This window comes from Plecotus auritus (genome assembly GCF_963455305.1).
Source record: "Plecotus auritus genome assembly, chromosome: 7".
NCBI classification, from domain to species: domain Eukaryota; kingdom Metazoa; phylum Chordata; class Mammalia; order Chiroptera; family Vespertilionidae; genus Plecotus; species Plecotus auritus.
Window position 1 is genome coordinate 20,937,309 of NC_137774.1, and position 26,904 is coordinate 20,964,212.

The following is a 26,904-nucleotide window of genomic DNA, read 5'->3' on the forward strand; positions in this document are numbered from 1 at the left end:
GAAAGCTGGCTGAGTGAAAATTCTACAACTAGAAGCAAAGAGAAAAGCTCACAGAGAATTGGAGGTACGGCAAAGGGTCTTTGTGCGCGCAGAGAGGAAGGGCGGCTGAGAGCCTGGCTGACTTTCTCTGGCGGAAGGGGGAAGGAAGCCCCCGACTGCACTGAACCCCAGTTCTGACTGCACTGAACCCCAGTCCTGGGCGAAACCCTGTGGACCCAGGCTCATACAGGGGGAGTCTGGACTGTCAGGTAGAGAGAAAGGCACCCGGAGACTCGGAGAGCCGGGGGAGACCCGGGGGAGCCCCGGCGGGCAGGGGTCTTGAAGCGCGCGCACCAGTGTGCGCAAAGACTGCGGAGGTTGCCACAGGCTTTCCCTAGCAGAAGGGAGTCAGAAGCTCCTGACTGCACTGAACCCCAGTTCTGACTGCACTGAACCCCAGTTCCAGGCCAGCCCCTGGGAACCCACGCTCTTACGGGGGGGAATCTGGACTCTCGGGCGGAGACTCGGGAGCCGGGGATAGCAGAGGTCTAGAGGCGCGCACAGGTGCGCGCGCGCAAGGGCAAGGCTGACTGGAAGCCAAGACTGTCTGCTCCGCCCTGAGACTCCACCCCATCCAAGCTGAGCACAGAGGCTATTGCAATTTGGCAAGTCTAATCCTATAAGGCTGTCTCCAGCATCGAACTTCTCCCAGCATAGACATAGCGGATCTTTACAGCCAACTGGCCTGGAGGTCAATTCCTCCCAGTGATACCAACAACAATCAAGTGCACAGAGGGGTGCACCAAGAGTGTCCACCTCAGGTTAACTGGGGAGGCCGACCCACTGGCCCATATAGGAAACCTAGCACACAAATCTATCCTACCAACTCAGGGAAGCTGTGAAAATGCGGCATCAAAGAAACAGATCACAAACGAAAGAAATGGAGGAAAACAAACGACTGGATATAGAATTCAAAACCACGGTTATAAGGCTTTTCAAGAATATCCTATAGCCCTGACTGGTTTGGCTCAGTGGATGGAGCGTCGGCCTGTGGACTGGGGGGTCCCGGGTGGTCCCGGGTTCGATTCCAGTCAAGGGCATGTACCTTGGTTGCGGGCACATCCCCAGTGGGGGGTGTGCAGGAGGCAGCTGATCGATGTCTCTCTCTCATCGATGTTTCTAACTCTCTATCCCTCTCCCTTCCTCTCTGTAAAAAATCAATATAATATATTAAAAAAAAAGAATATCCTATAAAAGGCCGATAAATATAACGAGACCCTCGAAGATATGAAAAAGGACCAACTAGAAATTAAACATACACTGACTGAAATAAAAAATATTATACAGAGACCCAGAAACAGAATAGAGGAACACAAGAATCAAGTCAAAGAATTGAAATACAAAGAAGCAAAAAACACTCAACCGAAAAAGCAAAAAGAAAAAAAAATCCAAAAAGTTGAAGATAGTGTAAGAAGCCTCTGGGACAACTTCAAGCGTACCAACATCAGAATTATGGGGGTGCCAGAAGAAGAGAGAGAGCAAGATACTGAAAACCTATTTGAAGAAATAATGACTGAAAACTTCCCACACCTGGTGAAAGAAATAGACTTACAAGTCCAGGAAGCACACAGAACCCCAAACAAAAGGAATCCAAAGAGGACCACACATCATAATTAAAATGCCAAGAGCAAAAGACAAAGAGAGAATATTAAAAGCAGCAAGAGAAAAACAGTTAGTTACCTACAAGGGAGCACCCAAACGATTGTCAGCTGATTTCTCAACAGAAACTATGCAGGCCAGACGGGAGTGGCAAGAAATATTCAAAGTGATGAATAACAAGAACCTACAACCAAGATTACTCTACCCAGCAAAGCTATCATTCAGAATTGAAGGGCAGATAAAGAGCTTCACAGATAAGAAAAAGCTGAAGGAGTTCATCACCACCAAACCAGTATTATATGAAATGCTGAAAGGTATTCTTAAAGAAGAGGAAGAAGAAAATAGTAAAGATAAAAATTATGAACAACCAATACATATCTACCAACAAGTGAACCTAAAAATCAAGTGAATTAAAAACCTGAGGAACAGAATAATCTGGTGAATATAATAGAATCAGGGGCATAGAAAGGGAGTGGACTGATAATTCTCAGGGGGAAAGGGGTATGGGGGGGTTCAGGAAGAGACTGGACAAAAATCATACACCTATGGATGAGGACAGTGGGGGGGAGGTAAGAGCAGAAGGTGGGGTGGGAACCAGGTGGAGGGGAGCTGTGGGGGGGAAAAGGAGAAACAATTGTAATAATCTGAATAAAGATTTATTTTAAAAAAAAACAAACCTAACTCATTCTTAGCTTGCCAGCTGTGGGCTATAGTTTACCAACTGTTGCATTAAAATGCTGTTTTATGTGTTGCTGTTTTTTAATCCTGACCTGAGGATATATATAATTTTTTTCCATTGATTTTTAGAAAGAGTGGAAGGGAAAGAAAGTGACAGAGAAAAACACGGATGTGAGAGAGACACATCGATTGGTTGCCTCCTGCATGCCCCTGACCAGGGCCAGGAGCCTGCAACTGAGGTACGTGCCCTTGACTCAAATCGAACCCAGGACCCTTCAGTCCACAGGCCGACCCTCTATCCATGGAGCCAAGACAGCTAGGGCTGTTTTATGTACTTCTGCTTAAATTTAAAAAATACAAAAAAACTACTTGGGGGGGAGGAAGCTAAAGTAATTCTTTTTTTTTTTTTCAATCCTTACCCAAGGATATTTTTTTTATTTATTTTAAAGGGAAAGAAAGAGGGAGGGGAGAGGTAGGAGGCGGTGGGGGGGTGGGGAGGAAACATCAATGTGAGAGAGAAACATCAATTGGTTGCCTCCGGTACTAGCCCCAACCATGGATCAAACCCACAACCTGGGTATGATGCCCCAACCGGCAATCGAACCTCTGACACCTTAGTGCACGGATGACATTCCAACTAAGCCACACGGGCCAGGGCACTAAAGCAATTCTTTATCCATATATTCTTCCCTTTCAAGATCTTGAATACCCACTGTGTGCCAAACACTATTTTGGGGTGTTAGACTGAAAACTGAACAAGGTATTATCTTGCCAAGATATTCCATATCAAGTAAGAGAAATAATTAAAATAATTATACCTTTATGTAAAGTAATAAGTACTGTGATAAATGAAAACAGCAGTAAACAAAACAAAGCCAAGCCCTTGGTCTCATGGGATGAATATTCTAGTGGGAGAAGATGGGCAATAGATAAATCATATAGTTAAAAATTAAAACATATAACTTATAAATAAATTAAAATGCATTAAAACTATACTACACACCAATTATGATGAATGATCTACAGTAACACACAACAATATGGATGAATCTCACAAAAGTAATGCTGAAAAAAGGATGTCAGACACAAGAGTATATACTGTATGATTCCTTTTATACACAGTACAAAAACAGGAAAAACTCATCTATGCTGTTAGAAGTAGGATAGTAGGTATTCTGGATGGCAGGAAGAGGTCTAATAACTGGAAGGGAGCATAAGGGAGGTTTCTGGGGGGGCTGGTAATAACTTCATTTCTTGTGCTAGTATAGTTCATGAAAATTCAGTAAGCGGTGGGGGCCTCTCCTGTGCTTTGTGGAATTTTACCAGCATCCCTGGTCTCTGCCCACTAAATGCCAATGGTACCATCCCTCCACCCCTAGTTGTGACTAAAAATTATGCCAACGTTGGCAAATGTCCACTGAGGAGCAAAACTACCTGGTTGAAAACCACTAACTTGGCTATAATGTTTTTAAGACCTTCAGATTTCACTTATAGGCAGTAAACAAACCTATCTCAAATTTGTATATCATCAGCTTCTCTACTATGTCACTGATTAAGTCTTGAAAATAATTAAAATGCCAGGAGCTAACCAAATTTTTTTAAAAAATATACTTATAGGAACATATAAGTTTGTCAAGGATAAAAAAAACTGCCCTAACCGGTTTGGCTCAGTGGATAGAGCATCGGCCTGCGGACTGAAAGGTCCCAGGTTCGATTCTGGTCAAGGGCATGTACCTTGGCCGTGGGCACATCCCCGGTGGGAGGTGTGCAGGAGGCAGCTGATCAATGTTTCTCTCTCATTGATGTTTCTAACTCTCTTTCCCTCTCCCTTCCTCTCTGTAAAAAATCAATAAAATATATTTTAAAAAAAAAACTGTTTGGATAGGAAACCATTTCCTTGACAGAACACTGAGCTGTAGGCTTAGAGGGAATTTATTATACTGAGAATAGAGTTAGCTCTTGTAAAACATTAATTTACTATATAGAGATTTGAATCTAAGTGACTGATTCAGAGGTAATATTATGAACTTTTCTCCTTACTGTCTCATTCCCCTTGAGTGAGTAATTTAAGAGAAATTTTGCTCCAGTGTTCCTGGGTTTCTTGTCTCCTGCAACAGGTGTCAAATTTCTCCAGGTGAATGCTTACCGGTAAGGGATTGGATAAGGAATGTTGCGGTGAGGATCGTGCAACTGGTGGAACACTTCTGCCAGGGCTGGTTCCTGGCCCGCTTCCCCCAGCAAACTGGCCAACAGGGAAAAATGGATATGAATAATTCAAAACAGTACTATGCTTCAGATAAGGAGAGTAAAAGATTAATACACAAACAGGTCTTAATTATATATGGCCCCTCTAATTCAATACATCTTATTCTAGAAAGAAAATGCCATAAGTCAAATTTTGTTATCTTTTCCATGAGATTTTTAAGAAGGAGCTCCAGCAGAAATGTACCAAGAAAACATGGCTAGAAATGGTTTTGAAAAACATAAGAGAAGAATGTTTTCCCTTCTTGTCACCAAATACACGAAGCAGAAATATAGTGGTCTAGTGGATGTTAGCGTCTTCTTTAGTAACCACTGACAATGGGTCAGTGAGCTCACTACGTGTCCCAGTGGACTAAAGAGAAGAGTCCAAGTTACTCAACTTCAATCTTTGTAAGACACAAAACCTAGTCTGGCCAAGAAAAAAAATCACCTCATTTGTGAATTTTTATATCATCCCAGACAAGACACATCATAAACAAATTTAAATTCAGAAAGCCAGCAGCAGTTTCCTCTTATAGAGAGAAATCGGATGGCATAAGACTGATGAAGATGGGAAGGGCAGGAAAGCATAGTGAAGGAAAAATATTGCTTTCTAAAGCCTTAAATAAAGCAAAATTTTATTTAAAAATAGATTCTCTTCCCCCCCAAAAAAATTTAACTTACCTCAAAGTAATCACTAATTTTATGTCCCCTAGGTGTGCCTTTCCCTGAAAATGAAACCAAAGTAAGTATAGTTTTTCCAATAACACACATGTAAACTATCAATCACTAAAATGTACTACGTACTCAATAACTGCATACATTGTTATCAGTTCAAGTGCTGGTTTTACTTTTGACAAATGAGCAAAATACCTAGCTCATAAGGACAGGGAGCTTCCTCTATATAAAGAAAGACTGAATAAGCAGTGAAAGACCTTCTCACAGCTTGCTTCCCTTTAAGATTTGTTAATCTTTCTTTATAAATACAGTTTTATGTCACAACAGTGAATCAAAATAAAAATAATCTATAACCCATACCCCCAACTAAGAGAACAAAGAATTCAAAACAAACTCATTTAAAGTAAAGGGTTTATTCTATTTCACAAGACTTTGTGACCTTGTCATTTTGGGAGAATTCCCCCCTCACCCCAAAAGTAAAAAATTAGTAGATTAAAAAAACAAGAAAAATGCAAATAGACTGGGACTTCTATTACAGGAGGCAAAGGGGAGTGGAGGGGGAGAGCCCAACCATTTATTCTTTCTTTATATAAAGATATTTGGCATTAGAACTGTCACATCTATAGATTTACTCCACTGAGTGCCATTGTCCAACTAAATAATTGATATGGAAAAAGAGTAGGTGGAAAGGACAGTCAGGTAAATAAAACCATTTCTGGGCACCTATTATTAACAAATCACAGATCTAATGCATAGTTTAAGATCCAGTGTAACTTCTTTTCTGTACAATGCATGCTTGGTCTGAAGGAAAAAAAACCTGTGACCAGAAGATCGTTAACTTACAACCAGGAAAAACATGAGTCCCCAAAGAACTGACACTGTATTGTCAAGTGTATATCAAGTGGCAAGTCTATAATAAACATCATGATATTCCCTTAAGGTACAACATCTCCTTTGTTAGGAATCCCTGCATACAAACTAATTATCTAGTATGATGGAAAATTCGATCTAAGTACAGTACATAAGAGTTTAGTATTTTTATTGGTGTGAAATTATTACTACCTTGGCTAGTTTCATATGATTCAGCTTTTCTTTTCCGGTTTCTCTGGTCATTCTGTTTTTTCTCAGGAGTCTGTTAAATACCATATAAATCACAATTAGCATTGTGTCAAATTTTTCAGATTATGAAAATTAGAGAGTATGTACAAAATATCAAATTTATAAGAAGATTTAACTGGTACAGACAAGTCCTAAATCAGTGTCCTGTTCTTAGAGCAGGGTCATGGAGAGTATAAGGTCTGGAACCATACCATCCATACAATTTTTGGGAAACTGATTAAAATATCAGAGCTTCTATTTACTTGTCTGTAAGTCAGAGTTACTGCAAAGCCTAAATAAGATATTTTTATAAAGCACAAATATAGTACAAATATCTAGCATACAGTAGGCTTGCCAAAATATCCTAATAGCTGCTATCTACTTTATAAGAGCTTAAATACAATTCTTTTTCCAAAAAGGATAGACCTGCATAATCAATCAACTGGCTCCAATTTATTGCAAGTTCTGTTGAAATGCAAAATAGGTAGCTGCAGACTTGGACCCATATCCATGCAGCTGGGGTTTTTGCCTAAAAAAAAAAATTCTTCAAATTCTATTACTAAACTTGGCCAGGCTACACTGCTATACTGACCCACACATCTGAGTACTAACAAGCGTTAAAATTCAAGGGCACCTCAACTAATTCAGATACAACTGCAAATTTCTGACCTTTATTGATGGCAACTAAGCAAAAATTTAAAAGAAATACAGACACAAGGAGGTGGGGGAGGTGGAAGAGGATATAGGGGGAATAGATGGTGAAGGAGACTTGACTTGGGGTGGTGGACACATAGTACAGTGTACAGATAATGTGTTGTGGAATTGTGCACCTGAAACTTGTATAATTTTGTCAATCAGTATCACCCCAGTAAATTCAATAAAAAGGAAAAAATTAAAATTAAAAAATACACTCAAAGAGCACACAACTTAAACAGCGCAGACCTTAACAGCACCCCTGGAGTTATGTTATCTTTTATTCCAGACTAAAACTGTGGAATTATGAAGTCTTGTAACAGATCTGGCTTCTTACCTCTACTTCTTTATCACTCAAGGACCCCACGCTGCACAAACTCTGGTTTGAAGACTCGCTATTAAGTGGCCCCTGAAAGACAAAAAAAAGGAATTAAAAGAAACTAATTTAAGATAAGAGCAAAAGTGAGGAAGAAGCCTGTTGATTTTTATGTCTACCATAAATCACCTGACTTAGAAGCCAAGGGGTAACTACAATGTCTCCAAGCCAACTTGAAAAGAACTCAACTACAGTACCCTCATGTTAAAATTCTCTAACTACTATTATTTTCAATTCCTTTATAAAACGCTATACTTGTGTGCAGATTTTCTCCGAGTACATGTCGTGAATTCATTCTTTAAGAAAAATAAGCAGGAGAAATCAATTCTCTCAGCCTCTTCATAGAGATAATATCTGAAAGTTGAGATGTTAAGTAGTATGTTAAAGGTTCCGGACCAGGGGTGGTCTGGAACCACATTGAACGAAATGCTTTTTCTGAGTCATGCTTTAAGGAGGTATGACTGCTAGTTCAAAAACACAAAGTTACAAGGATGGATTTTTCAGAGCCTGATAGCAAGAGGAACTCTGCTAGCCCGCTCCTCAGTGAAACTGGTGCAGACTATTTAAAAAAAACAACTACTCAAAGCCTCTGGAAATGACCCCTAAGGGCAAACAGCAAATAAAGAAACGACTATTCAATAAAATCTATGACAATTCAGTCTGAAAGGTGAAAAGTCTATGGTATTTGAAATAAGACCACTCCCTCCCCTTCTCTCTCCCATCTCAGCAAGGCTCCAGACTGCTGCAGCCATAACACAGGACTCCCTCTCTCCTCAGCTCTCAGTCCAAGAGCTTTCTTCCTGGGTGAGGAGAGATAAGCAGCTGTGCGTGCACACACACCCAGCCCCTGCCCGCCCCCCCTCCTTCCCAGGGCTCAGCTCCTAGAGCAAGGAGGTCATTCACAGAAAAGTTCACCACTCTCCCCATCCCCAGCTCCAGAACCCTGACTCAGATATTTGGCCTAGGGGTAAAAGCTGAAACCCATAATAACAAATCTCTTCCCAAGAGTGTGGACAAGAACAGTGGTGGTAGTAAAAGGCGACTGAAAGGAGATTACAGTAAACCCTCGATTTTGTGGACCTCGATTAAACAGACCTCAGATTTAATGGACAAAATTTCCAATCCATATGTAATACGTGAAAATGACCACCCTGTTAATTTCCAAATGCTTTTAACCAAGATTTACTTATAAATGAATTAACAGGGTATTTTTTTGTTATTAATTTACTGTCATTTTTAACAAATTTTAGCAAACTGGCCATATGTTGGAAAAAACACTAGTAATTTTGCCAACATAAATATTACATATCTACAATTATAGTCTACACTAGTGGCCCAGTGCACGAATTCGTGCACATTGAAATTAATGAGAAGAAATATTTACTATCGCTATTCGCCCTTTCTCTATAATAGAAGTGTCAACCAAATTCACAATCGACAATGACAGATCGAAACACACACGTGCGACTGGCGCCAGTGAGAGCTTTATATGTATCATGCATGCGTGAGTCAACTTAGCCTTTTATATATATAGAATAAATTTGTTTAATTAGACCTGCTTTCTGATGTAGCTAACTTTTACCAGCCCAGTGAAGCACCCCAACTTCTCTTTCAGGTAATTGTCAGCAACACAGCAGTAAATATCAACATGAAGCCGATTATTATTGTAGATGACGCAGGCAGAACAAAGGGTAAAATAACTGCAGCAGTGTTTGACTATATTCTGCACTGTGAGGAAACCTGAAGTCATTTTCAAGGTCCACAATTTCCTACTTCTTTTCAGTTGGGTCAAGTTTCTAAACTTTCTAAATCTCCCTTTTCCAGCTAATGACAAAAAAATAAGATTCCACCGAGCTCTTATCTACCTACTCCAGGACTTCTGTAAGGATCAAATGAGATGAGGCATGGGAAAACGCTTCACAGACATTTGGTTCAAGTGTGAAATGTTTCCACCTGGCTATAAAGCAAGTCGTGTTTCTGGGATGAAGAAACTCCAAGGAGGCTAGTCGTTGCTAGGGAGAGGAAGCCAGGTGTTGCTACGTGACATCATTACCAGGACAGACACTTAGCATATTAGCCTTTTAGATAGATAGATAGATAGATAGATAGATAGATAGATAGATAGATATAGATATTTAAATCCAAGAGTCACCACTTGTTCTCATTCAGCGAACTATTAGCACGTGATCACACTGCACTGCATGCTTCTGTTGTAGCATGGCATGACTTTCTGCTGCAATTTTAACACATGCTGGCAAATGTTCCCCCATGCACTAAGCCATGCCCCAGCCATGTGCATTTGTTTATTTTCAGTGACTAGTGAATGCACACATTTACTAAACCCATTCAGTATAAATTTAAAATTACTGTCAGCGTGGCTCAGTGGTTGAGTGTCAACCTAGGAACCAGGTCACGGTTTGATTCCCAGTCAGGGCACATGCCAGGTTGACAGCTTGATCCCCACTGTGGGGCATGCAGGAGGCAACCGATCAATGATTCTCTCTCATCACTGATGTTTCTCTCTCTCTCTCCCTTCCTCTCTGAAATTAATAAAAATATATTTTAAAAATAAATAAAATTACTGTAACACATAGAAAACTTTTCTGTGAAGTTTAACTTTTCATATATACTTAATTTTAACTATACAAATGTATCTACATAAGTAAAAACAGGTAAACTAATTTGTCAATTTTTTAACATACACATTCAGAAAACCTACTGTGGGGATCCTATTATATAATAGACTTTCAGCTTTAATGAACACCCCTCTCACCTAAATTAGTCCATTATATCAAATTAGTCCATTATATAGAGGTTTTACAAGATACAGCCTACACTATAGGCCAGATAGTTTGCAGGAGAGAACCAGGGGATAAGACTTCTGGAAGGAGTTCTCTGGGAGACAGAACACATAGCAAACATTGACCTCAAAAACTCTCCCTTCCTCCGAAACCGGTTTGGCTCAGTGGATAGAGCGTCGGCCTGCGGACTGAAGGGTCCCGGGTTCGATTCCGGTCAAGGGCATGTACCTTGGTTGCGGGCACATCCCCAGTGGGAGGTGTGCAGGAGGCAGCTGATCGATGTTTCTAGCTCTCTATCCCTCTCCCTTCCTCTCTGTGAAAAATCAATAAAATATATTTTTAAAAAAACAACAAAAAAAAAACTCTCCCTTCCTTCATGGATCCCCAGTTTGATTGGATTAGTCTGTAAAGGAATTTATGCCTCAGGGCATTGTTGAAAATAACAGAGTAATATGGGCAATTAGTGGAATTTAACAGCTGGGTTGGTCAAGGAAGGAGAGCCCTACCAGTAACAGTCATTGCAGGGTGACTATAGGCATACCTAAAGCTGTACCTCCCTGAGGAACACCACCAGAGGCGTATCACTAGGGAGATGGGTTAGTACAACTAAAATAATCCAGCAAGTCACTAAACAAACAAGCAAATAACAATAACATGCCCCAAGAGATGGGATGAGAAATCAGTACCCAGAGTTGCTGCAATGTATCATTTAAAATGACCAGTTTCCAACAAACAAATCATGAGACATGCAAATAAACAGGAAAATATGACCTATATATGTGGTGGGAGGAGTTAGGACAGGGGTGGGCAAACTTTTTGACTCGAGGGCCACAATGGGTTCTTAAACTGGACCAGAGGGCCGGAACAAAAGCATGGATGGAGTGCTTGTGTGAACTAATATTAATTCAAAGTAAAGGAGCAGAGGGGAGAGCAAGAGAATCCTCCGCTCTTTCGGCTCTGCGGGCCGGATAGAACAGCCGAACAGGCCGGATCCAGCCCACGGGCCGTAGTTTGCCCACGGCTGAGTTAGGGTTAGGATTAGGGTTAGGTTGACCCTCAACCACTGAGCCACGCTGGCAAGGCTATTAATGACGTTTTAAAGTAAAAAACCAAGTAGACCATTTAAAAAATAGAGAACAGCCCTAGCTGGTTTGCCTCAGTGGATAGATCATCGATCTGCGGACTGAAGGGTCCCAGGTTCGATTCTAGTCAAGGGCACATGCCTGGGTTGCAGGCTCAATCCCTAGTAGGGTGTGTGCAGGAGGCAGCCAGTCAATGATTCTCTCTCATCACTGATGTTTCTATCTCTCTCTCCCTCTCCCTTCCGCTCTGAAATAAAAAATTAAAATAACCTATATATATAGAACCCTAATATACAAAGAGACTGAATGGCAGCACAACCGAACAACCGGTCACTATGACGTGTGCTGACCACCAGTGGGTGTGCACGGAACATGGCGGGCATAGGCAGCAGGCGGCAGAGCGTGGAACATGATGGGCGTTGGCTGCAGCGGGATGGTGGAGCAGGTGAGCGGAGGTGCCAGACCAAGGCAGGGCGCTGGTCGCTGTCATCAGGGCAAGCCTCTGGTGGCTACTGAAAATTCTTTGATCCCGCACACCGTGGTCCCACCCAGCGCTTGAACCTGTGGCCGGTGCTGGCCCCGATTGCCCCTCAGGGCTTCTCCATCTCCCCCTGCTCCTGAGGGGTGATCAGGGCAGCAGCAGCCGCTCGCACCCGCCCCAATCGCTCCGTACCATCAGCGGTGCGAGTGGAGCCAGTGCCATCAATGCGTGAGAGTGGTGGCGGTGGAGGGAGCGGGGCTGCCAGCAGAGAGGGGACGGGGGTGGGGGGGACACGGAGGACGGGCGAGTTCCGCCCCTGTGCCCACCGCAGCCTCACTGGCGCACAATTCCTTTCAAGTTGCACGAATTCGTGCACTGGGCTGGGCGCCTAGTAATAATAATAACAAAAATAAAAAATAGACAACAGTCAAGTTTCTTGTTTTAAAAAAAGTATGGTTTCGTAAACATGCTTTTAATATACTCAAAATGCACTTTTGAAGGGCTTAAACAAGTATTTCAGTTACAAGCCTAAAGAAAACTTTGTGGGTAATTTATAAAACCCATGAAAACTGAGGTTAAGATACAAATGTTGACAACCAGCCTTTAGCACATGAATGAAACGCATATAAACTAAGAAAAACTTGTAGAAGTAGGGGCCAAAGGTTAATCTTTCACTCCTATAAAAGTTTAAATGTCAACATTTATTGAGTTTCTAAAGTCTTCATTTCCTCTTTGGACTAAATAGGCATCTTAAAAGGGATTGAGAACAGTGGACAGAAGTTGAATTTGATTAAGTATAAAGGAGTACAACTACCTGAGGTAGTAAAGATACTCCATTAAGGTCTAAACCTAATGGAAAATTGAAACTAAGGGTCTCAATAAACTTTTTTAGTCATTAGTAGCATCACTTTTCACACTATAGCAAAGTCAAATCAGCAATTAGAACAGTCTGACTCCCAGACACATACCACACTGTCTAGTTGATCATAGTGTTCCCAGCAGTGAAATGTATGGACCATCTACTCAATTCTTACTTGATCTGTACATAGTTCTAGGTCAAGTGAACAAAAGTCTAATTTGCATCCTTAAAAAGAAAGAGTTGGGGCCCCTTAATCAATCATAATATCTGAGTAAGTTGACAGACCCAGAACCCTTTGAATGACTGGTCTCATTGAGGAAAGATCCCACTACATTGCCAAAAATTTATAGTTAGTCTTTCTCCCAGCCTTCCTTCAAAAGGACAATGACCTTTTACCAGCATGACTGTGCATTGGGGAAAATAAAATAAAGACTTTTCAAGGATTACTAGATACTGGTTCTGCATTGACACTAATTCCAGAAGACCCAAAAACATGGTCCCCCAGTCAGAAGACTATACTCTCAAGAATATGCTTAACTAATATTAATGTTTTTAGTAATATTTTAATCATGCCAAATCTTAATCATATGATTTAATAACATCCATTTCCAGACAACAAGCAAGCCCAACAATTAGAACAAGAAATCCTTTACCTGTCTTTTCTCCTGAAAACCTGCCTATGAAAGACTATGTAATTCACTCAATATCTGGTGCATATAATAAAAAAGACATGGTGGCAAGGACAGGGAGTTTAACCCTCATGTACTGCTGGTGAAGATGTAAAAATGGAGCAGCTGCTTTGGAAAACTCTTGACAGTTCTTCAAGTGGTTACACTAATACTTTAGAATGTACATATACAGGTCCTTAATTTTATATTAGGTCCAGGCTTTAATAGATGTATCTTTTTTTGGGGGGGTTATCCTCACCCAAGGCTATTTTCCCATTGATTTTTTGAGGGGGGAGGAGAGAGAGAGAGAGAGAGAGAGAGAGAGAGAGAGAGAGAGAGAGAGAAAAACATCGATGTGAGAGGCACATGGATTGGATGCCTCCTGCACATGCCCCAACCAGGGCTGGGGATCAAGCCTGCAACTGAGGTACATGCCCTTGACCAGAATACAACCCCGGATCCTTCAGTCCAAGGGCGATGCTCCATACACTGAGCCAAACCCGCTAGGGCTATCTTTTTTTTTTTTTTTTTTTAATCCTCAGATGAAGGGACAGAGGGAGACACATCGATCAGCTGCCCTCCACACTTGCCCCAACCAAGGATTGAACCCGCAACCCAGGTATGTGCCCTGACCAGGAATAGAACTGGTAAGCCTTCAGTGCACAGGATGACACTGAACCAACTGAGCCACTCAAGGGGGCTAAAAGAATATTTCTTAACTAAGATGCAGCAATTCCACTCCTCAAATATATCCAAGAAAAAAACAAAAACGTATGTGCATACAAAGACATGTACATGAAGGTCCACAGCACCATTATTTATAATAGCCAGAAAAAATGGAAACAACCCAAATGTTCACCAACTGAAAACTAGATAAACAAAATATCAATACAATAAAGTATTATTTGGCAATGAAAAGAAATGAAGTTCAGACACATGCTATAACATGAACAAACCTGGAAAACATAATGCTAAGTGAAAGAAGCCAATCACAAAGAACTGCGTATTATATGATTCCATTTATATGAAATGTTCAGAACAGGCAAATCTATAGACAAAAAGTAGATTATGTAGTGGTTGCCTAGAGCTGAGAGAGATGGGAGTTTTGAGGGTGACATCTATGTGATAAGGATTTCTTCTTGATGTGATATGTGATGAAAATGTTTTAAAATTTATTTTAATGGTTGTACAATTCACTAATCAACTGAATTTTACACTTTAAGTGAACTATATGGTGTGTGAATTACATCTCAATAAAGCTGTTAAACAAAAGACCCAGCACATTTTATTTATTTTTTATTTTATTTTATTTTGTTAATCCTCACCAGAGGATACTCTTCCATTGATTTTTAGGGAGAGTGGAAGAGAGAGGGAAAAACAGAGAGAAACATCGATGTGAGAGAGACACACATCGATTGGTTGCCTCCCACATGTGCCCCGACTAGGGCCCAGCCAGGGAGGAACCTGCAATCAAGGTACATGCCCTTGATGGGAATCGAACCCCAACCGAGGTATGTACGTGCCCTTTACCGGAATCAAACCCGGGACCCTTCGGTCCACAGTCCGACGCTCTATCTGATGTGCCAAACCGGGTAGGGCCCTAGCACAACATTTAAAAAAAGATTTTCTTTATTGGTTTTTAGAGAGAGAAGAAGGGACAGGGAGAGAGAAACACTGATGTGAGAGAGTTAAACACTGACTGCCTCCTGCACACCCCCTACTGGGGATCAAACCCAAAATCCAGGCATGTGCCCTGACAGGGAATGGAACCAGCAACCTTCCAGAGCATGGGACAATGCCCAACCAACTGAGCCACACAGGCTGGGGCTCCGGTACAATTTTGATGAACACAGGCAGTGCTTACAACCATGGGACTGTACCACTATCGTGGTGAATACAGAAGAACATCACACGTAATTCTGGGACCATCGATGGAAAGGATTTATGTTTCTGGTTTCTCCCCGTAATTTTCAAATCCTTTGTCTAATTTAATATTTCTTAAAATGAGTGACAAAACACTGTTCCACAAATGTATTTACAGGATGATTGTTTATAGACCAGTGATCCAAACTAGGTCTACATATAGCAACATGTATACGGCAGATCTCAAAACCATCTGCTGAATGAAAAATAAACAAGTTGCAGAACAATAATAACATAATTCAATTTTTGTAGTTTGTAAAAATCACACGCAAAAATCAGTACTATATGTTTTCTAATGGAAAACTATGAATGCAATTCAATATGTACAGTATTTAAAAAATCTAGCCTTGGCTGGGTAGCTCAGTTGGTTAGAGTGTCAGTCCAAGATTGGGGGTTTGATTCCCAGTCTGGGCACTTACAAGAATCAACCAATGCATAAATAAGTGGAACAACAAATTGATGTTTCTCTCTCTCTCTCTCTCTCTCTCTTTCATCAATTAAAAAAATACTTTAAAAAATCTAGATATATACATATCAAATTTCTAAGAGCTATTACAGTTCTCAGTATTATAAAAGTATGCATGCATTCCTTATATAACTGAAAAGTAATCATTAAAAAAACTAATTTTAAGGGAAAGAAGTATGACTTCAATATACATAGAAGCAACAATCATATGGATGAACTGCTAAATGTTTCACTATAAAGCTTACAATTTAGCCTTTAACTTTTCTCCTTATGCTAAAAAACTATCCTTTTATAGATTAAAAACTCAATATTTACAGATGGAAAAGATATGCCCTGTACATATCCTAGGGCACATTCATAGTAAAGATAACACAGAAGAAATGGTTGTAAGAATAAGAACAAAAATATAAAGATTGACATAATCCAGATTTAAAATATCCAAAAAGTACATAACCCTGAAGAAAGTTTGAGGACAATAAATTTAGTTCCTGGCTTTTACAGTTTTGAAGGGATCATTAATCAATCTGTGAGAAATAAACCCACTGCCACAACCTACAAGAAACAGCATAACAAAATTCCAATATAGTGCAAAGCCCAATATATTGATAAGAGAAAGGAGTAATGATAAGAGAAAGGAGTCTAAATCCCACTTCTGTCACTTACTGACTGTGGCACAACCTATAGCTGCTCTCTCTAAGCCTCAGTTTACTAATCTATAAACAACCAGGAAGACTTCACTAATGCCCTTTATGCCCCCCAAAGGGCTAGAATTTAAGGTAGTAATTTTAAGTTTATATAATCAGTGATGCTACAATCTACACACTAACTTAGCTGTTTTTAATAAAGGTGTGCTCACAAATAAATAAATGTTCTTTAATCCTTTGTACTTCAATGTCCTCATCCACAAAATGGAAATACAAGGTGACTTCTATTACAAAAAGAACTTCTCTTCTGTTCTTCGGAATGTTTTTACATTTATACTGTTCGGTGCTATTATAAATGGTATTGCTTTATTATTTATTTATTTATTCAGAGAGAGTGGAAGAGAAGGGGGAGACACAGAAAAACACCAATTGATTGCCTCCTGCACGCACCCTGACCAGGCTGGGGATTGAGCCTGCAACCAAGGTACATGCCCTTGACTGGAATCGAACCCAGGACCCTTCAGTCCCAACGTGTTATCCACTGAGCAAAACCAGCTAGGGCTGGTATTGCTTTTAAAATGTCAATTGCCAACTGTAATTGCTAGTGTACAGAAATACAACTGATTTTCAAAAACTAATTTTGTACCCTAAAACTAAACTTAGACCCTAGTAGCTTTTTTATAGTTTACTTTGAACTTTCTACATGTACAATCATGTCATCTATAAGACGTATAAATAAATAAAATAAAAACCATAATTTTACTTTTTCTTTTCAATCCTTAAGCTTATTCCTTTTACCTGTCCTAATGCACTGGCCATGGCTGCATACACACACACACACACACACACACACACACACACACACACACACTTAATGATTTCAGAGAAGATGGGAGAGGGAGAGATAGAAACATCAATGATGAGAGAGAATTATTGATCAGCTGCCTCCTGCACGCCCCACACTGGGGATGGAGCCCACACCCGGGCATGTGCCCTGACTGGGAATTGAACCATGAACTCCTGGTTCATAGGTTGACACTCAACCACTGAGCCACTCCAGCTGGGCTGCCCATGGCTTTTAGAACATGTTGAATAAAAGTTGTGAGGATGAATATCCTTGACTTGTTCTGGTTGAAAGCATTCAGTCTTTCACCATTAACTACTGGTCCGTGGTGCTGTTTATTTTTAAATGGCCAGTGCGCGTCATGGCAGCTCCTGCACTGAGCGTCTGCCCCTGGTGGTCAGTGAACATCAAGGCTACTGGTCAGATGGACACCTAGCCTTTTGTATATATAGATTTGGGTTTAAATCTACCATATTGCTAATTATTTTCCTATTTGTCACATCTTTTCTTTCTTTTTTTTATTGATTTCAAAGAGGGAGAGGGAGAGAGAGAAACATCAATGATGAGAGATAATCATCAATAGGCTTACTCCTGCACGTCCCCTACCGGGGATTGAGCTGCAACCCAGGCATGTGCCCTAACCAGGAATTAAACCATGACCTCCTGCTTCATAGGTCAATGCTCAACCACAGAGCCACATCAGCTGGGCTGTCACATCTTTTTTGTTTCCTTTTCCTCTTTCTCTTCCTTCTTTCAGAGTGAGGTATAAATATATTTTAAATATTCCATTTTATCTCTGCTAAGAAATTATTAGCTATAATCTCCTCATTCTGTTATTTTTGTAGTGGTATGCATATTTAACTTATCATAGCCCACCTTCAAATAATCTGAATATTATCTGAAATAAATAACAGAGCAGATCTTAAGAATTCATTGTAATCAATGGTTAGTAAAAGCAGAATCCCATGATAGCAAACATCACTATAAAAAATCCTAATAGCCCATAAGAATTTTGTTCTAACTTTCTATTTCAGAAATAAGGAACACTTTGGCTAACTAGTTAAAGTAAGTTATCTATAGGTCCTGGCCAGATAGCTCAGTTGGTTAGAGCATCGTCACAATACGCCAAGTTTGTGGGTTTGTTCCCTGGTCCAGGAACATACAAGAATGCATCTCCTTTTCAGATCCCTTGGTGCCTGCTCTGCACCCCGTTTTTCTCTGATCCTTCCCCTTCTGTTAGGCAACAACTTTCTGCTGGTTCCGATCTCTCAATCAGATGTTCGGGACACCTATCTCCCTCAGTCTACCACCCCACCTCAGTTCTCACTGTGCCTTTGTGGTCCTGAACCATCCTCACCTAGCCCACCCTTCCTATCATTTGCCCCCACATAAGGGCCACGTCCTCAGGTTCCTTGGGGCTGTCTCTGGAGCTAACTTGCCCTTCACCCCCTATTTGCCTCCCCCACCCCAAATAGATAGATAGGTAGACAGATGATAAGATAGATAGATAAAGCACAGGTAAAAAAAACAAAGGAAAAAAAGTACTCTAACCTAGCTAGATATATTGCTCACTTCCATATTATAGTTTAGAAAATCAAATACAAAGAAAAATTTAGGAAATGGGCAAAGAAAAGATAGGCTAGTTTAAACAGAATGACAATGAGACTAAAAATAAAATGGGTGGCCCTGGCCGGTTTCTCAGTGGTTAGAGCGTTGGCCTGTGGACTGAAGGGTTGCCTGTTAGATTTCCAGTCAAGGGCACGTACCTCAGTTACAGGTTTGATCCCTGGCCCCAGGGCCAGAGGCAACCAATTGATTTGTCTCTCTCACCTTGATGTTTCTCTCTCTCTCCTCCCCCTCTCCCTACTTCTCTCCCTTCCACTTGCTCTAAAAGAAAAATCTATGGAAAAAATATCCTTGGGTGAGGATTAAAAAAATAATATAAAAAACAATAAAAAGGGTATAATGGAAGTCAATGGACAACAGCAAACTATGTGCTGAAAGACATAGCCAACTTAGAATTTTAAACCTAGCCAAAATACCATTCAAGAATAAAGCCAAAAATAGAAATTTTAAAGCAGATAACAAAAGGAAGAAAATCACTGACAATCCCACACTAAAGGAATTCCAGAGGATGTATTTCAGACAAAGAAAAAGTATTCCAGATAGAAGGTCAGAGATGGAAAAAGGAATGGATACGTGACATTCTTTGCATTTATCAAAACTCACAGAACTGCACAACACAAAGAGTAAACCCTAATGTTAAAGTAAGGACTTTAGTTAATAATTATGTATCAGTGTTGGTTATCAATTGTAACAAATCTCCACACTAATGCAAGATGTTAATAATAGGGAAATTGGCAGGATGGGGAGGGAGTATACGAAAATTCTCTGTACTATCTGCTCAATTTTCTGTAAATCTAAATCTGCTCTAAAAAATAAAGTCTATTTCCCTGGTCAGCATGGCTGAGTTGGTTGAACATCATTCTCTGCACTGGTAGGTGGCTGGTTGGATTCCCGGTCAGGGCACATGCCCAGGTTAAGGGTTCATTACCCAGACTGTCCAGGCCTGTGTGAAAGGCAGCTGATTGATATTTCTCTCTTCTATCTATGTTCCTCTCTCCCTCTCTGCCTACCTCCCCCCACAATCCCTTCATCTCTCTGGAGTCAATTTAAAAAATTTTTTAATAAAAATAAAGTCTATTAATTAAAATGTATGCACACACACGATTAAATATAGAACAATAGTATGTGAGCTGGGAGAGGAATAATGGAGTTAAATCTTCAAGGCCCTTATTGACAAAAAGAAGGGCAAAGAATTAAAAAAAAAGGACATGGTATTGATTAACATTAATCTTTGATAAAATTAAGGATACATGTAATTTTTGTGGTAAGAAGAGTACATAACTTTCAAAATATAAAGGGAAAAATAGAATGCTAAAAATAAATACTATAACTGACCAAAAGAAAAAGTATGAGAATGCTTATTTCTTTATCTTTCATAGTAGAGAATAAATTTTAAAAATTACTTCAAAAGGTAAAGAAGCACAAGAAAGATTTTTAAAGAAACAAGGAAGATTTAGGCCTAAATATATGTTATTGCATTAAATGTAAATGAACTAAATCTTCCAATTAAAAGACCAGTTTTGAGAGTGGACTAAAACAAAAAGCTGGAGTGAACTATCTAGATATATAAATGGCTAGGCGACTGTCTGACTGGTAGCTATGATGCGCAATGACCACCAGGGGGAAGACACTCAATGCAGGAGCTGCCGAGCTGCGGTGACTTGGCAGTGGCAGTTCTTGGGTGATGCACCCTGGAACCAGAAAGGAGGGAGCCTGATTCTGGAGTGCATCACCTGAGAACCGCCCTCTCGTACTCCGGGATCCCTCAGGGGATGTTGGAGAGCCAGTTTCGCCCGATCCCTGCAGGCCAGGCTGAGGGACCGCATCTGCCAGAGCGACCCTTTCACACTGCAGATGCCCTTCAAGCCACAGCGCCGGCCAGGGAGAGACCGTGGGAGGTTGGCTCCAGGGCGTGTCCAGCCCCGTCTCACACAGTCCCGCCCCACTGGCCACCTTCTAATTAATTTCCTTTCAATGTGCACGAATCCATGCACCAGGGCACTAATGCCCATATAAGTGACAATGAACACCACTTGCATCTTCCCCCTCAATACTCTTTTCCAATTCAACAAAGGTTTATTCAATATATACATCGTGTTGAGCATTTGAATAATCAGAGATAAAGATATCCATGTTCTCAAGGAGACTAATGGGAAATAAAAAATGTCTTATAATGAAAGTTATCAAGTATTAATAAGATAATCCAACTAGATTGGTGGATATATCTTGAAAAGCTATAAAAAAGAGATAATCTGGATTATGCTTTGAGGAGTAAACTAAAAGTTCATCAGGCAAATAAAAAAGGAAAAGTAGAAGAGACAGTACCAGTCTGTTCATTAACGTTACAGGTTAGAAAATCAGTCATGGTTTGAGGTAGTAGAGCACAGCAGTAGGGGAGTAGATAAGTGGTTATAAAGTTGGAATATTTAGGATAAGAATGGGGTGGTGAACAAAATACAACATATAGATGTATTATAGAATTGTATTCAGAATACACCTGAATTCTATACAATTTTATTAAACAATAGCACCCCAATAAATTCCATAAAAAGGTAAAAAAATAATAGACCTACTGGGATTTTGATTTTTGATGTTTTGAAATTAGATTATTTTGGTGGAGAATGGGCAACTTTATAATAATGAGACTGCTAAATCATGAATTTGATGTATTTCTCAATTTTTTATTTAATTTATTTCAATCATATTATGTAGTCTTTAGTAGAGTTCTTTCCTATCTTTTGCTGATTTATATATTTGATGCTGTTAAAATGCTATGGCAATTAATAACATTTTAAAGATTTTATTTTCTACCTGTTTGCTACTCATATGTAGTAATACAATTGATTTTTGCTTATTGATCTTATATCTGGTGATCTTATTAGGGACACCAATAATTCCACTGGTTTGTGATTTTTTTGTATTATTTATGTTTATACTCACGTTTGTGAATACTCATTTTTTTCTTACTTTCCAATCCTTATGTCTTTTATTTCTTTTTCTTGTCTTAGGGCATTAACTAGATCTTTCAACACAATGTTGAATAAATGTGATGATAAATGACCTATGGTTCATCACGGATCTTTAAATATTTCACCACTGTGTATGTTTGCTTTGAATTAGGAGTCAACAAAATACACCTTGTGAGTCAAATCTAATTGCCATTTGTTTTTGTAAATAAATTTTGCTGGAACACACACACACACACACACAAACAAACACAAATCAGGGCCCTAGCCAGTTTGGTTCAGTGGATAGAGTGATGGCCCAAGGACTGAAGGGCCTCAGGTTTGATTCCAGTCAAGGACACATGCCTTGGTCTGGGCGCGTGCAGAAAGCACCCAATGGGTGTGTCTCTCATATTAATGTTTCTCTCTCTCTGCCTCTCCCCCTCCCTCCCACTCTCTCTAAAAATCAATGGAAAAATATCCTCAGGTGAGGATTAACAATAACAAAAAATTAGGATATGGAGTTTTAATTTTATCCAGTAAGCAATGGATGCCTTTAAAGCCATGGAGTAAAACAATCTACACTAATAAAAGAGAAAGATGCAAATTGACCGTACCTTCGCGATGCCCACCAGCCAATCAGGAGTATGCAAATTAACCCAAAGATGGCGGGTTAATTTGCATATGCAGGCACCGAGAGGCTGGGGGCAGGGCAGGATGCTTGCAGGCGCACTGCCCCAGCTGCTCCGGGCCTCTGGGAAGCATGGGAAGGCGGAAAAGCGGCTCTGGGCCAGAGCGAAGTCAGAAAGGCAGCTCCCGCCGGAGCAAAGGTGGTGCCGGCAGCCAGGAGAAGAAAGGCCCATTCTTGCATGAATCAAGTGGCAGTTTACAGAAAGATAAATGGGGTAGGAGAGACCAGTCATGAATGAGGAAGATAAGATCTGGATTAATGCAGTAGCAGTGGGAGCTGACAAATGCTTAAGAAATTTCATAGAAAGAAAAAACATGAGTTGATACTTGACTATATGTGAAATGAGGGGAGAATTAAAGAAATACTTAAGTAAATGAAAGGAAGAAGATACCATAAAGGCAAACAATAATTTTAACAACAGTTCCTAATACTCACCAATAGAAATATTTTTTGGCATTTATGCTTACTGAGCATTGTCTAACTATGTATTAAATGCAAAACACCCGTTTTTATTAATTTGAGCGAGGAAAGGAGAAGGAAAAACAGAGAAACATCAATGTGAAAAACATAGATCAATTGCCTCCCAAACGTGCCTTGAATAGGGAGCAAACCCAAGTCCCTTCGGAGCTTGGAATGATGTTCCATCCAACTGAGCCACACCACCAGGGCTACACACATATTTTTAAATTATTGACATTGATGAAACAGATAACACTAGATATCCATAACTAACACCTTCTAATTGATACAATTAACTAAATGACAGGAAAGGTTATCAGTTAATTAACCATCTTTTCAGAAGTCAAGTAAGAAATTTGATCATTTAAAGTAATCATGTATCAGACTCACAAACTTATAAAAGATAGGAAAAGAGATCATTTTCTTTAAGAAGATACCCAAAATCTTCTATGTGGTACTACTTAAAAGTTTACGGCCTTGCTCTAGGCTCTATAAACTGAAAGTTCTTAATGTGTCAAAATGAAGTTCCACATTTCATAGCTTCTCATTTTGTTCTTTTCAATACCATCCACATACTGCATAATCCTTTTTATTCAATACAACTGAAACCAATGACATCGGTCAAAAAAGTAGGTTACAATGGAGAATCTTAAAAAAAAAAAGACATCTTAAACATTTTTTTGAACTTAATACATATAAATGTATATTGTTGGCAGTCTTTAGATGTAAGCCTTCTGAGTTGTAGACCCACTGACTGCAGTTCTACACTATCTTACACAAACCACACCCATAATGCCTCATCTACAATTTCCAGTTTCAATTTCTTTAAAAGATACTTGCCAAGGATCTAAATGAATTCTTCCAGATTAAAAAAAATTATGCATTTTTATATATATCACCTTATATTTAGTCTTTCCAAGGTAGTTAACAATATTTTAGAATCAACAATTCTTTCATTTTATAGTCATATCTCATCTGTTTACATAATTTCGTATTAAATTATATAATTATAATACAAGTGCAAGTTGTCATAAAATGATCCTTGATAAGTCTATGATTCAACTTTTGGGAACAACGCAGTGGATATCATATGTCCCATAAAAAGAGAATGAAGGTTTACTGACTGTTACAGAAGATCTAAATTCACTTATTACTTTTATTGTACATGGAACAGTAGCTGGCACATAATAAGTACTATGTAAGTATTTGCTACTATGCTAGCATTAAAATTCAACTAGGTATAGATAACAGCACATGCAAAGGTAAAATTCTACCTACTTTACAGTCTCCAGAATCAGAGACCATCTGTACTTAAATTGTTAAAAGGGAGTATTGCAATGGTCCTCACTGAAAACATATGAATACAGGGTATAGTCAGTTTCACATTACTGAAAGTGGATTATCCAGTGTTTAAAAGAAGAGATCCTTAAAAAGACGTAGGATAGCTCATCATATATCAGGTCAACAAGAAATAAAAAAGTACGCCCTGACTGGTTTGGCTCAGTGAATAGAGCTTCGGCCTGCGGACTGAAGGGTCCCGGGTTTGATTCCGGTCCGGGGCGTGTGCCTTGGTTGCGGGCACATCCCCAGTGAGGGGTGTGCAGGAGGAAGCTGATCGATGTTCCTCTCTCATTGATGTTTCTAACTCCCTATCCCTCTCCCTTCCTCTCTGTAGAAAATCAATAAAATATATTTTTTTTAAAAAGAAATAAAAAAGTAGGTTCATAACCGAATTTTACCTTATCACCTCAAAAATGTCAACTGGATGCGTACAGGTCCTCCTAAAAAGTGGCAGCTAGACTAGAGGAGGAAAGTCTGCTATAGCTTCTTGGTGTACATTAAGCTACTTTCCTTTACCATAAAGTCATTAATGACAGAAAATACCAATCATTTAAACAAAAACCACATAGTATATCACAAAGTGCAAAACAAATGCTTTTGGTTTACCAGTTACTATAAATTACATATGCTAACAGAAAGAGAAACAATGTATATACTGCAATATGCAAGTAAGTTTTATTTTTTTTTTTTTTTTATTTTTTCTAGATGTTTCCTGCATGGTTTGGTCTCCTCAGTCATTGTCCGCAGGACTCTGAGAAGTTGTAGGAATATGCAGGCACAGACTCAAGGCCCGGCTTTCTCTCCAACGTTGTGGAAAGGGACTGTACGTCATGGGGCAGAGACCTATGCTCCCCTATGCCACCTGGACAGAGCCTGGGGAGAGTGACCTCCCGGGGTATCCACGTTGGGTGCAAGTAAGTTTTAAATTTGCAAATAAAAAATCTAAATATAAGTAGAGCAACTTAAATATAAGTAATAAATGTAGTGGCTTGGCCATTTCATTTTAGTGCAGGTTTTGTGATATTTATCTAATTTGTGGATGTAAAAAACTTGAAGCAACATGACATGAGATCTATAATAACCAGGAAGTTCAAAGACTGCAGCCACTTAAAACACTCCTGTCGACTAGAGAAGAATCCACAGTGGCACTGAATTTCTTCCTTCTATGGACATCAAAAAGTACTGAAAATGTTATGAATAGTTAGGAGAAACTCGAGACAACCCATGAGGCTGCACCAGTCCCACTAGATGGCACTACCACAGAAAAGTCACTGTGTTCTCCCATTTGGAACAAGGGCTGAAAACTCTTGATCTTTGCAAAACTGAAAGCTGTCATCAACACAGTGACATCCTTACTGGAAAATCATGACCCATAATGAGGAATTCAAAGCTAGGAGGAGGAGTTTTTTCCAAAAGCACCTTTTCCCCTAGTACCATGGCCTCCTCCCGACTCCTATTTCAAATCAGTGGTCTGAGAGATACAATGTCTTGTAGGCAAAAGAAGTTGTACAAAATGGAGATTTTCTTTTCCTCTTCCCAACTCTGCAAACTACAAAACAATTTACTTGGGGTTTTTTTTCTTCAAGTTTCATTGCTATGGGGAGAAAAACACTCTACTTCTAATCTTTGAATAACATTTAATATAATCAATATGCCTACCATAACTGGAAACATCAAAATAGCATACAATTAATACCAAAAAAAACTTGGATATAAATGAACTTCTTTTTCTATATATTAAAGGTAGAGCTTCCTATTAAACATATCATCAGATTAAGTTTTCTGACAACTTAATTACATGATGTTAAGCTGGCCCTGGGTAGCAAAATTCGGTGTCACTCATTCTCACTACTTATGCTTTACCCCATCAAAAGGATTCTTGGATATAGCTATTGTGAACCAAAAAACAGATGGAAAGAAAAGCGTCCTAACAACAAAGCCCAATGAGTTTAAACTACGTACAATTGGAATAGAGACTTAACTTTTACTCAGGAGGTGACCATTTGAACAGACAGATTTGGATATGAGCCTTCTACTGAATTCCACAGTTAAAAGATACATCAAACATCATTTATTAGATAATCAACTGAATCAGAGATCAATGTAATACTTAAATGTAGTGTCCCCTTCCAGTTGAATCTACTCCGCCTAAATGAGTGTTTACATCTATACATGTAACTTCAATGTATAACAACAGTCAGGAGTATAGGCCTACAAAGTGCCACAAAAGTCAGTTACTAAAGTGGCCAAAAAAACCCCAAGAACTACAAAATGTGTGTTCCCATAGCACCAGGTCACAGCTCTAATAGATCTCTAATCCTAGTATGATCACTCTCCACAATGGAGGCTTGGAGGCACTGTGTTGAGGTGTTATCCCTAACAACCTGTACAATGCCCAGTATGCAACAGGCACTAAATATCTTTTGAATGAACAAAAGCTATCAAGCTATTCCAGCTCACCAAAACTATGAGATCCATCAAAACAGCAGGTTTTTTTCAACTAAACCTTGACAAGTAACTTCTTTTTTTAATATTGATTTTGAGAGAGAGAGGAAGAGAGAGAGAGGGAGACAGGAACATCGATTGGCTGCCTCCTGCAGGCCCCCTATTGGGGATCAAGCTCCCAACCCAGGCACGTGCCCTGATAGAAATCAAACCAGCAACCTTTAGGT

General features: G+C 39.6%; 1 protein-coding gene across 4 annotated transcripts in view; it reads right to left on the minus strand.

Annotated features, from left to right (window-relative positions):
* The window catches only part of TLK2 (tousled like kinase 2), a 95,329-nt gene that overhangs the window by 64,795 nt on the left and 3,630 nt on the right, over nucleotides 1-26,904 (minus strand). For 2 of the 4 annotated variants that reach the window (XM_080681897.1, XM_080681894.1), the window contains exons 3-6: nucleotides 7,364-7,435; nucleotides 6,298-6,367; nucleotides 5,242-5,285; nucleotides 4,463-4,558 (exon numbers count right to left, since the gene is read on the minus strand). In XM_080681897.1, the coding sequence (XP_080538023.1) occupies nucleotides 4,463-4,558; nucleotides 5,242-5,285; nucleotides 6,298-6,367; nucleotides 7,364-7,435 (282 nt within the window). The remainder of the gene's footprint in view (nucleotides 1-4,462; nucleotides 4,559-5,241; nucleotides 5,286-6,297; nucleotides 6,368-7,363; nucleotides 7,436-26,904) is intronic. The other 2 variants (XM_080681896.1, XM_080681895.1) reach the window with 1 other exon arrangement.